Below are 11,468 nucleotides of genomic sequence, written 5' to 3'. Positions count from 1 at the left end.
AATTTAGTTTAGTTCTCTACAAGGCTCTGCGACAATTTTCAGTTTATCGTTGATGATTTTAAAAGAAATGCGATGCTTAATTAATTCTCCTATATTAACATTTTTTTCATTTTTATTGTAACTGTAAACACCCTTCTAAGCTAAAATCATGCGTTTGATTTAAAGGAAAAGACCAGACAAGATACCGAAAAGAGAACACAAAATAATTGAAATACAAAAATATTATTTTTATATTTTATTTAATAATAAATTATGTTAAATTTAAAAAACTTATATCTAATTAAAATGATAATCAAATATTATTAAAATATTAATTAAAAAATTATTAAATTGTTTAAATTGTTTTCAATAGATTGTTTGATATTTTTGTTAGTATGGAGAAAAATTAGTTTCTATAATAGGCCAAAAAGTTACACTAGCCCACTTTGATCATTGAATTAAGTTTGCCTTGTGCAAAATTAGTAGTGGCTGAAATTTAAAATTGCCTCAAAAAACTAATAAAAAGCCTAAGTAAACTTTTCTCTTGGCCAATGAACCTTAACTCATATGACATATTTCTTCCTCTCCACTTTAAAGGTCTAGTGCTCAAACCCTAAAAATTATAATTGAGAAAAAATGTGGTAAAAATGTGAGGAGTATATAAGTGTGTTGTGTATCTAGGATTGGGAGTTGTCCAATTCATTGGGGTACCTAGAATTGGGGTTGTCCACATTCAATTTAATTTAATTTGATAGCTTCTATCAAAAGCTTTCTAATTCCTTTTTTCTTCTCTATCCTCTCTTTTTTTGTCACATCTATCCATCAAAAAAGAAGATAGAAGAAAAGTAAAGTCTCTGAAGAAAAGTCTATGAAGAAGAAAGGCTAAGAAAGATATTTGCTACAGAAGGAAAGATTTGAAGAAAGGTTTCAAGATTTTTGTTGCCAAGAAAAGAAGCAATCCATCTCTGTCAGGAAGAAGATCTAGCTTGATAAAAGTTTATTTCTATTTTTGTTCATCAAAGAAGAAGATAGCCTCTGAGTCTTTAGTAGATAGAAGCAAAAATAGAAAGCTTGAAGCTATCCAAGATCAGAAGCTCATCAAGGGTCCGAATTCAGTCTTGGGGCCAAAGTCAAGATCAAGGGTTCAAATTGAAGAAACTTGATGAAAAAGTTTGAGAAATATGAGGTAAGCTTGCATGCATCAGCCTTGATTCTCTCATCTCTCTTTGTTGAAGCCGCTGCTACTTTTTGGTAGGAGAAGAAGATGCTGGGTTAGGGTTTCAACTTTGAAAGCTTCCCCTTCTATATTAAGGGTGAACGACCAAGGGTTGAGATCAACGAGAGAAAGTGAAAAAACACAGAGTTATCATAACTACCCAAGCTCTTTGAGTTCTCCTTTAATGATATTCATTTTGTTTTTTTTTTCTTAGTATTGTTTGTCTGAGTCTCATGGTAAAAGACAAATATGGTGAAATTTGTAAGAACAAGTCAGTGAGAAAAAAAGGCAGTGAGTAATATTAGAGAAAAAGTCATAGATATCTCAGAGTTTTTTGTACATCTATCTATTGTGTTTTATGATCTTGTGGAAATTTCTTTACAAGTTGGGTTAGCACTTTGTAGTTGAAAGCTTGGTTTCGGTCTAAGTCAGATTCAGATTGGATTTAGAATCTGGGCTTGACCTGATAAGATTGGGTAGATCCTAGGGAAAGAATTGGTATTTGTAATCTTATAAAAGATAGTGAAATTCCATCATTATTGTAATGGAGACTGGATGTAGGCAACATTACATCTAGTAGCTGAACCAGGATATATCTTGTGTCAATTCTTCTTCTCTACTCCATTCTCTATTTCTGTTAATTAGGAGACGATAAACAAAAGTGTCTCTAAACTCGGCACGAGATAGAACAACAAAAGTGTCTCTCAACTCGACGCGAGACAAAAGTAGAAATATCGCCTAAAATTTGGTTGAAAAATAAGAGATTGAAATTAAAAAAAAGGGACTAAGATTCAACCCTTCCTTCTTTTAGCCACTAATTACCACCAAATTGAATATAAAATAGAATAAATAACAAAAAATTTAATTTATTTTTTTTTTGCATAAATTTTAGAATAAAAAATATAAGTATGAAAATTTAATAGTAATAATAAAAAAAATTATGTCTACGTATAGTATTTATATGTCCTTTTTAACAGAAAAATACAAAATATATTAATTCAGTGACATAATATTTTTATTTATATCTCATCTACTAAATATAATTTTGTATATCTATATCTATGTTTTAATATCTTGTCTTTTAAGATATGAAATTTTTTACGTTATTAAATAAAGTAAAATATTTTACACAATCATATAATTGTATCTATTATTTTTTAGATAATTATTTACATAATTAAAAACTCAAAATAAAATACAAATATTTGTACATAGGTAATATTATATAATTATATATATATATATAATTATTTTACACTAAGAGTACATAAAAATAAAATCATTCAACAATTACGAATAAAAAGTGTCCAAAAGGTAGCGTAACCATCAAAATAATCTTCACAAAAATATTTCTGCCAATATATTTAATCACTACTAACAATAAAAAATAAGTGTTAATAGAATTTTCTATACAAAGTAATATCATCAAGAATACTTTTAAGATTATATATATACTTCTTAATGATTAATTATTATAAAAGAATATTTAACTAACATAATAATTTTATTTAGAGTTAAAAATATTCATTAAAAAACAGATTATCTACAGAAGGATTATTGTGTTACTAGATGAATTTCATAACAGCAGAAATTAAATACGGTTCAAAATATTTCAATATTTTTCATTATCGATAAACAAAAACGTTATCTTTATATAAAAAAATTAGTTACTAAATAAATCAGTTATTATATATTTGTATATAAAAATATATTATTTAATTTATTTTAACATATATTTTATATTTAATATATATTTTTAAAAAATGATTGATTTGATGATTTTTTTTGTGTATACCATAAACATATATAATAATTGGACAAAATTAGTGGCAAGAAAACAACCAAAAATGAAGATATATGTAGCTGGAAAAGATCATCTGAGTTGGATTTACTTTCCGAGAATGGAAAATGTCAACTAGGCATCCCATTTTATCGCGGTTATTCACAGCTCGTTTTCAAAAATATAAGACAGGGTTTGCATCAATTTCATTCCCTTCAATTCATTGCATCACCTCTGAGTTTTGCAAAATTTGCGCCTAATTAATTTATTATTTTCTTATTATTATTAGGCCTCTCATCAAAAGTCAAAACCCCTTTCTGAAAAAATTCCCCCCCTCTTTTCCTTTTGTTTTTTTCTTCTTCTTCTTTTGCTCTTCAATTCCTCTTTCTGAGGAAAATTCCATCTTCCTTGAGTAGTTTCATATACTTTTGTTGCATTGCCCAAGAATCATTCTTCTAAGGTCTTTCATTTATCTAGGTATGTTATCTAAATTAAACGTGACATTACTTGCTTTTCGGTTAATTTGATTCATTTGGTTGATATGATGTTATTTTCTTTGGATATTAAAGGGTTATATTTTTTTTAGGGTTATATTTTGCTATGATGTTATCTATCTTTTCTTTGATAATTGCATGCATTATGATTTCTTGCTTCATCTTTTCCTTGTATTTTTTTTTAATTTATATATGAGTAATAAAAGAAGATTTCAAAATAATATATTGATAATTGATGAGTTTTAAGTGAATTGATAAAACGTGATTTTTTTTAAGCAAAATGGGTGTATGGGTCATTAAATCCCCATGCATGGAGAAAAAAATTATTTTCAAGAAAAAAGAAAGATCATGTTTTCTTCTGCTTGTCCAACAAGTATCTAATGTGAAGAAATAATTGAATAATATTCTTAATGTTTTCTCTCAACTTTAATGTTAAAAAAGCAGAGAAAAACAAACTTGCACTTTTCTCAGTTATGTATAAGATGGACTTAGGGGGTCAATAATTTTTTAATGCACTCAAGCACTATATTACATGCAAATTTCCAAACAGAAAAATCAATCGTAGAAAAAAAAGAGAATGCAGCAAAAAGCAGGAGTAGCAACATATTATTTATTTTGAAATAAAAGGATATAATATATAATGATTCTTGTATGAAGTGGCAATAGTATATATTTTGATATAAAATCATAAAAAGAATACAATATGTAATGATTTATATATGAAAATTCTGCATAATACTGGTTTATATAAAAACATATTCTCTTAATTTTTTTTTTCAATTATTGTTATAAAATATAATTTTTTAGTATATATTTCTTAACTAGAACAAAAAAAATGTTAAATAATAAAAATATAGTGAAAATTTAACTGCAATTATGTTCACGTGAGTTTACTAATTAAAAATAGTTAGATAATTTGATATATTTGACTAAATTATTATCTAACGATACTCAACTAATAACTTCATATAAAGAAAACTGCATGTGAGTCTTCACCTAAAAATATTTAATGAAACAATTAAGAAAAATCTGGTGTGGTATTTTTTGAATTTTCAATTAAAATATGTACAAGCTGATTAAAATAACATTTTTCTTTGATGGAACATGCAGATTCTTCCGAAGAATTTGTTGGCTAAGGAAGAATCTGAATAACATGGCAACAAAAGCAAAACCGGTAACTGCTGCTGGGAAGGAGAAGAAGACATCTTCTCTAATTTCAAGCTTCAGAAGAACCACAAAATCATCCACGGCAACAGCAACCGCCACAACAAACAAGACCACCACCACCACCACTACTACGGCCAACAAGACCACCACCACTACTACCACCACAACCGCCACGCCTTCAACATTAGAGAGAAACAAATCCGTTGGCAGTAGCAACAGCAGCAGCAATAGTAGTAGCTTGGTTTATCCTAAGGCAACATTTCGCTCAAGCCTTGATTATGCTTCCACATTCAAGGATGGTAGTAGTCCTCTTGGTCCTAATAAATCTGACGCAATTACTCGAAGAAGATCTTTTGAACCTAGACTGACACCTACCTCTTCGCCGTCGTCCAGTCCGGCCAAACTACAAGTTTCGAGCGCTACTACTAGAGTTCAGAAAGCACTTGTTTCTCCCGGCCGTCCTAGGGATACTAGTACTTCAAAAAGTACTAGTATCCCTTCGCCAAGACCGGCTTCTGATAAAACATCCTCTAGGAATATTCCTAGAGATGTTAAACAGAAGCCGGTTTTGACGAAGAGTGGTGGTTCTTCTGTTAAGCCCAAGCCTGGCAAGGTTGTTTCTGCTGAAGCTTCTTCGGAGGTGTCTGATGTTGAAGCAGAGGAAGTTAAAGAACTGGTTGAAGTAGTTAAACAGGAGAATCATGATGATGTTGAGGTTGATGAGCTTCTTCTTCTACCTGATCATCCAGATGTTCTTCAAAATGAAGAGGAGCAGATTCTAGAAGGTGGTGTCCATGACCTAGATGATTTTGGTGACGATGAAAGGGTGATTTCTACGGTGTCTGAAGAACTCAAGGAAGAGTCATCACCACCACAAGAGGAAGAGAGCACAAACAAGAATGATAATGATCAAGAAGATCCTCATGTCTTCGTGGCTGAAGAAGATTCTTCTTCAGCCGCGAAGGAGGCGGTGGTTGTGGTTATGGAAGAACCTGAAAAGGAACTTGGAGTGATAGAAGAAGATCAAGAAAGCGAGACAAACGAGGAGGAAAGGAAATTGGAAGAGAAGAACATGAAACTACTAATTCAGGGAGGAGCAAGTGAAAGTGAAGAAGAAGCAGTTGAAGTGATCAAAGAAGAAGAACCAAAACCACACAAAAAAGAACAACAACAACAACAACAACACATAAGGGAAATAATAGTAAGCGGGCATGGAAGGAAAGAATCTCAATTATCAAACGAAGTGATTGAAGAAACTGCTACCAAGTTGATGGAGGAAATGAACAAGGTTAGGGCATTGGCGGGTGCATTCCAAACTGTCATAGATAATCAAACCGCCAGGAAAAAGTGATCTAACAGAGTAAGGGTTTTAAATTGTGATTCACAACCCAATTGCAGCTACAATATTACCATTGCATATTCTGTTCAATCATCATCATCTCTCTCAAGCTTTTAACAAAATCCAAAAATATCAATCCAAGTTCTCACACAACTTTTGGGGTCATAATAGCAATTGTGACAGTTGCACATAAGTATTTCCCACAAATTTGGCATTGTAGCACAATTTAAAACTATGGCAACAACACCTATTTTCATGTGAGATGGACATGTATTATTATTGTGCATGTAAAAGAAGTTTATGCAAATTTATTTATACGTTACAAACTTGAATTAAGAGGTGTTGCCTTTAAGCTTGGTTATTAATTTCAAGCTCTAGGGTTAGTTGATTTGTGTAATTTGTTTCATTATCTCGTGTAAGTAACACCACCATTGTAAAGTACGCACATTACTCTGTCTTTGATCGATTTAATTTCCAACACCCGGTTTATTTGGAAGAATATAAATCATATGGTGAATTATAAGGTACATATGTAAGTTTACAGATGTTTCTTTTAATAAGATGAAAGAGAAATTAATAAAGGTAGGACTCACATTTTGAATAACAATAAAATAATCAAAAATAACTATAAATGGAATTTATATTCTCTCTCTATACTACCTTAATCTGTATAGTAGAGTGCTCCCATATCATATTGATCCTCTGATTATTTATTAAACTCTATCATATTTAAAGCACAAGAATGTTATGCTTACACAAAAAATTCACTCACAAAATCAACTTTCATATAAAATATACGTTAAAATATAAAAATGTATTAAAATGAGTTAAACACATACATTTATACAAAAATTGTTATTTGTACATAAAAAAATAGGTGTTCATTTAAATACACACCACCACTATAATGAAATTGTTATCCCCTTGAGGGTCTAACATACACTCATTTGTAGATGTACAAAATAGGAAACAAATTTATTTTATTTACTAAAGACCAAACCTACAGAGCTAATCACAATAAATGACCTTATCAACCTTTTATTTGGTTACAAATATTCCCCAAACTACCAACCACAAAGGCAAAGATGAAGAAAATTGTATCAATCTAAGTTATTGCAGAGAAAACTCTGTTATACCAAACAGAATGAAGTATCATATGAAATATATCATACTTAACAGGATTCTTGTGCCAAAGGAAATGCTTTTGTACCTTTTTGACTCTCATCTGCAATCTAAGATACCTCTTCTGTGGGATAGAAAGAAGTATACTCTTCAAATTTGGAATATCCTTCTCCAAAACAATGACAGAAAAGGTCTCCCAATTCAGAGCCTCGAGAAACGGCGGCACAAAGTTGTCCGATATGATCACCGGAACGCACTCGTAGAATATCGCCTCCACAACTCGCGGGCTGTTCACTTCATAGCCTTTTGCACAAATGCAGTACTTACTACTCTTCATGTATTGAATGTAGTTCCTGTCACCTTTGGACTTTGGCAACTTGCCGAAGATTTTCATGTCAGGATCTTTGTTTTCCCAGTGCTGCAACAGAATTGGCCTAACATAACCATGCATTTTGCCGGCGAAGAATGCCAGAATGTCCCTCTTGGATGGCGATTTTCCACCGAGATCTCTAGTGGGATTTAGGCCATTGCGGACATGTGTTTCAGGAAGTGAAACATCCTTCCCAAAGACAAATCCTTCTTTTACATCAGCATTGCAAAGGGCTCTTATGCAGTTAGACATGTCCACCTTTGTTTCGGAAGGGGCCTGCAAAATGGAAAAGTGTCATATGTAGAATGGTTGAGACTTGAAAGTAATACAAAAAGATAATAAAATCTTTCTCTAGTCGGCCGGATTGAATCAGAAAATTCACATGCAGCAGCATGATCTAGGTATAAATCGCATTGCTTACGGCCAACGACCAAGCCAATAGTCACATAATTTATCCATGTGAAAATTCATAAAAATGTTGCTTTCATTATCTAGGATTGGTAACAAACTGTAGAAAATAGAAAGAGTTAAGGACTAGTGCAATTGACAGAGAAACAAAGAAGAAAACTAAGGTGAATTTTATGGGGACTATGATTATGGTGGATGCAGTGGTTATAGAACTTGACAACTCTTAAAAAGTGTGACTAAAACTAAACTCATACTTATTTACTATTTGACAACACATTCTAATTTGCACACTTTATTTTTTATTTTTTAAATTATAAATGATTGAAGAGGAACCTTGCAGCAATGGTTGAGTTGTCTCTGTGACTTCAAGGTTACGGGTTTAAATTGTGGAAACCGCCACTAAATTCCGCGGACCCTGCCTTAATGTAGGATTTTTGTGCACCAGACTGTCTTTTTTTTTTTTAATCACAAAGGATTGTCAAATAGTAAAAGAGTATGACCTTAATTTTAGTTGCATTTTCTAAGTGTTGCCAAAACTTCATAGTCATGGTAATTGTAGCCACCATAGAATGCACCAATAACTAAAGCTCAGATAGCATACCCAATCATGGCAACCAACAAGAAAGTGATCAGCACCTCTGGTTCTGTTCCAAAAAGGATGTTTGCCCGCTATCAATTCTACGTAGTTATGCAGATACTGAATCAAGTTCTTATGACTATGTGAACCTTGTACATATAAGGCTTCCTCTAGCTTCCGAGAACTGAAAGGTAAGTAAAACAGGTGTGCCGTCTTCGGGTCATTAGTAATGAATCTTGTATTTGCTTCCATGAGCTTCATGAACCATCCCTCGGAAGCATAAATTCCCGTGAGAAATGGTGTATGTAAGATGGGTCTAGCTCCTTCTCGGTATACATACACTTTCAGCATCTGTTCCATTAATTCATAGCTCCTGAGAATTAAACAGTTACATGGCAATTAACAAATATAGGCTCAAAAACATCAATAAACATTTTCCAACCTACTATACATCTAGTGAAAGCACAAATTTTCCAAACGAAGTTCATTTCATGTGTACTAAGTTTTGTTTGAGTGGACTATAGACAATATTAATGGTCCCTATTTAGTTCATGTTGTCATTAAAAAAATATATTAACTATAGTCTAATTTAAGGAAAAGAACTCGGACAAAATATTATTATTGGAATCTGAGATGATATCAGTGTGAACCGGTTTCATCGGAATCTTAATTTAAAAAATTACCTCTTGAACATGGATACATTGTGATAAATAGGACCATATAAATCTGGATCGTTCTTTACAATTGGTGCATGTTCGATCTCTGATCTCGCCCATAGTAACTCCTGATCAACTCCTGAAGACCACTTTGGCCTCTAGCAACCAATTAATGGCACAAGACAGCATGAGAATATCAGAATGCAAATATATATACTAATGTCATGAATATAAAGCTTAATTCTCATAGTTCTTAATCACATACCATAGAACGATATGAAGCGTGACTTTGAAGAAATAACTTGTTCATTTCAGACACTGTTGTCACTTCCGGAACTGCCGCATGAGAATTGTGATTCTCCTTAGGCATGCGGACTGTAGCAGAATTCTTAGCTTGTGTATTGCCTTCATTCTCTTCTTTCATGGAATTAGACTTTTTGTCTTTCTGAAATAAAGGTATGTTTGAATCATTCGAAGTCCCCTTAGTCGAAATTCTCGGGCTCACATTTGTCATAGATGGAGTAGAATTAGCATCAAGGCTAGCAGACTCATGTTCTGGTCTTGAAACGTTTTCTTCTCCAGAATGATTTGTCAAAAGATCCAAACCCATAGAATTGTTATAACTGCTAGGCCTAAGATTTTCTTCCTTCCATCCCACAGATACATTACCTGTTTTCTCAATACCCTCTACCGTCGAACTTTTGTTAGATTCGCCAAGTCCTAGAGAACTGTTTGCTTGGTTTCTTGGTTCCAAGTCGAAAATCGGAGAACTATCATTTGCCCCTGACACTCTAGTTCTATTATCTGTCTCAAGGGAACTTTCAATAGTCACATTTCCTTGATTGAAAATGGTTACATTGTTAATAGGTTCCGGCACCGGAGGAGGATCTTTGCCCTGGATTTTATTACTTCCTGATGTAGGTATATTACCGGCAGAGAATAGAGAGAGCAGAACATTACCATATGGAAGCCCAAGATACTGGAAAGCTACAATTGTTGCAAAAGTAATGCCAATGAACCATAGCAACCTCTTCGACTCGAACCGAAAGAAGGAAGAGAATTCTTGACCCATTTTGCTAAAATTCTTCAACAATTATCAGTTGTCTAGAATGACCATAGCATCTCTGCGGAATAATATACCACAAAAACTTAAAAAAAAAAAAGTCTCACATGTAGCTAACATAAACTCAAATTAAAATGCAAAAAAATCATAGAAAGTTGACCCCAGAAATTTATATATTTTGTTCAAATTCAAGCATAGTTGTGGAATAGATAGACCAAGATTCTGACTGCTGAGTTCCACACATAAATTCAATTCTACAAAACCAGTTTATGAATTTTCAAATAAGTAATATATATGCTCAAAAAGCAAATTTTATTGTCATATGATTCAGGAAATTAAATTCTACTGAAACAAAATTGAGTTAGAAACTCAAAGAAGCAAAATGAAAAAATGGAAGAGAAACTCACCTTTTCTTCTCCTTTGGAGGCAGAAATCAAAATCCAGAAACAGGGGAAAGATTGAAACTTCAAAGTCAAAACCAACCAAAATTTGAAACTACCATTGACCAAACCACAAACTAGTCGTTTACTGTGACATGCAACAAGAAAAGGTTCAATTTTGATGATACCATATCCACCATGCAATAAATGAAATTCAACCCTCAATTTTTTACTCCGAACTACAACCACAACATCAAAGACTTATTCTTGAAGGCATGAAAATAATCAAGAACAAAAAGAACCAATAACAGAAGAAACAAAACGAAAAAATAAAAAATAAAAATGAAAAGGACTTAAGAACAGTTTAACTTCATGAACAGAGAAAACAACAATATGCGACTCTTCTATGAGAAAAAGAAGACAAGAACAAAAGATTCCATTTAAATTGAATATCATAAAAAAATTTAATTTAGTCAACTTGGACCTCCTAGGAGGTTCCAAGATTTTACCTTTTTTGCATGCATATCCAGAAACAAACACCAACATGAGTTGCTTGTGGAATTTTCAATTAAAAAAAAAAGAGAGAATTATAATATTTAGCACCTTACTTGGCATTGACTCTTACATTGGAACTACCACAGAGTTCTTGAAGCTCTTCTAAGACCATCTCCAATAGGGAACTCGTTCCAGTTCCTGTTTATGGCCCACCTGTCATAAAAAGTTACTCCACATCAGCTTTTGCGTCATAAACAGTAAATAGGAACTCAAAGCATTTAACTAACTTTAGTCCCTATTGTGGTCCCACTTAATTAATTAATTAAAATACTTATAATTAATATAATAATTTTTTTAAATAATGTAATTTAAATATTTAAATTTAAAAATAATTCACTATTAAAAAATATTAATATTAAATA

The 11,468-nt window shown here is 32.2% G+C and overlaps 2 protein-coding genes across 4 annotated transcripts; one reads left to right on the top strand and one right to left on the bottom strand.

The window, feature by feature from the left end:
• Positions 1-3,192: 3,192 nt before the first annotated feature.
• LOC112755618 (uncharacterized) lies at positions 3,193-6,420 on the top strand. Its single transcript, XM_025803825.3, has 2 exons — positions 3,193-3,452; positions 4,580-6,420. The coding sequence occupies exon 2, from the start codon at positions 4,623-4,625 to the stop codon at positions 5,985-5,987; it is 1,365 nt and encodes a 454-aa protein (XP_025659610.1). The 5' UTR covers positions 3,193-3,452; positions 4,580-4,622; the 3' UTR covers positions 5,988-6,420.
• A 352-nt stretch (positions 6,421-6,772) lies between these two features.
• Positions 6,773-11,172, bottom strand: LOC112755616 (probable glycosyltransferase At5g03795). Of its 3 annotated transcripts, XM_025803822.2 has the most exons (6): positions 11,061-11,172; positions 10,579-10,699; positions 9,374-10,232; positions 9,136-9,266; positions 8,477-8,825; positions 6,773-7,743 (listed from the first exon to the last, which is right to left on the bottom strand). In XM_025803822.2, the coding sequence occupies exons 3-6, from the start codon at positions 10,178-10,180 to the stop codon at positions 7,081-7,083; spliced, it is 1,950 nt and encodes a 649-aa protein (XP_025659607.1). In that variant the 5' UTR covers positions 10,181-10,232; positions 10,579-10,699; positions 11,061-11,172; the 3' UTR covers positions 6,773-7,080. The 3 variants fall into 3 exon arrangements, with proteins under 3 accessions (XP_025659607.1, XP_025659608.1, XP_025659609.1); XM_025803823.3 differs by lacking the exon at positions 10,579-10,699 and having other exon boundaries at positions 11,061-11,167; XM_025803824.3 differs by lacking the exon at positions 11,061-11,172 and having other exon boundaries at positions 10,579-10,973.
• Between the last annotated feature and the right edge of the window lie 296 nt (positions 11,173-11,468).

The sequence above is a fragment of the Arachis hypogaea genome, chromosome 6 (assembly GCF_003086295.3).
Source record: "Arachis hypogaea cultivar Tifrunner chromosome 6, arahy.Tifrunner.gnm2.J5K5, whole genome shotgun sequence".
Classification (NCBI taxonomy): Eukaryota; Viridiplantae; Streptophyta; class Magnoliopsida; order Fabales; family Fabaceae; genus Arachis; species Arachis hypogaea.
Note: the sequence above shows the minus strand (reverse complement) of the source record. Positions and strands in the feature narration are given on the sequence as shown.

Bases quoted from the DNA above. Each gene is read 5' to 3' on its own strand.
- LOC112755616 (XM_025803822.2), bottom strand. From the start codon at position 10,180: ATGGGTCAAGAATTCTCTTCCTTCTTTCGGTTCGAGTCGAAGAGGTTG. The intron at 8,826-9,135 runs GTAATTTTTTAA...TTTAATTCTCAG, and splicing joins AATGTATCCATGTTCAAGAG to GAGCTATGAATTAATGGAAC. The intron at 7,744-8,476 runs GTATGCTATCTG...TCCATTTTGCAG, and splicing joins TTGTTGGTTGCCATGATTGG to GCCCCTTCCGAAACAAAGGT.
- LOC112755618 (XM_025803825.3), top strand. From the start codon at position 4,623: ATGGCAACAAAAGCAAAACCGGTAACTGCTGCTGGGAAGGAGAAGAAG.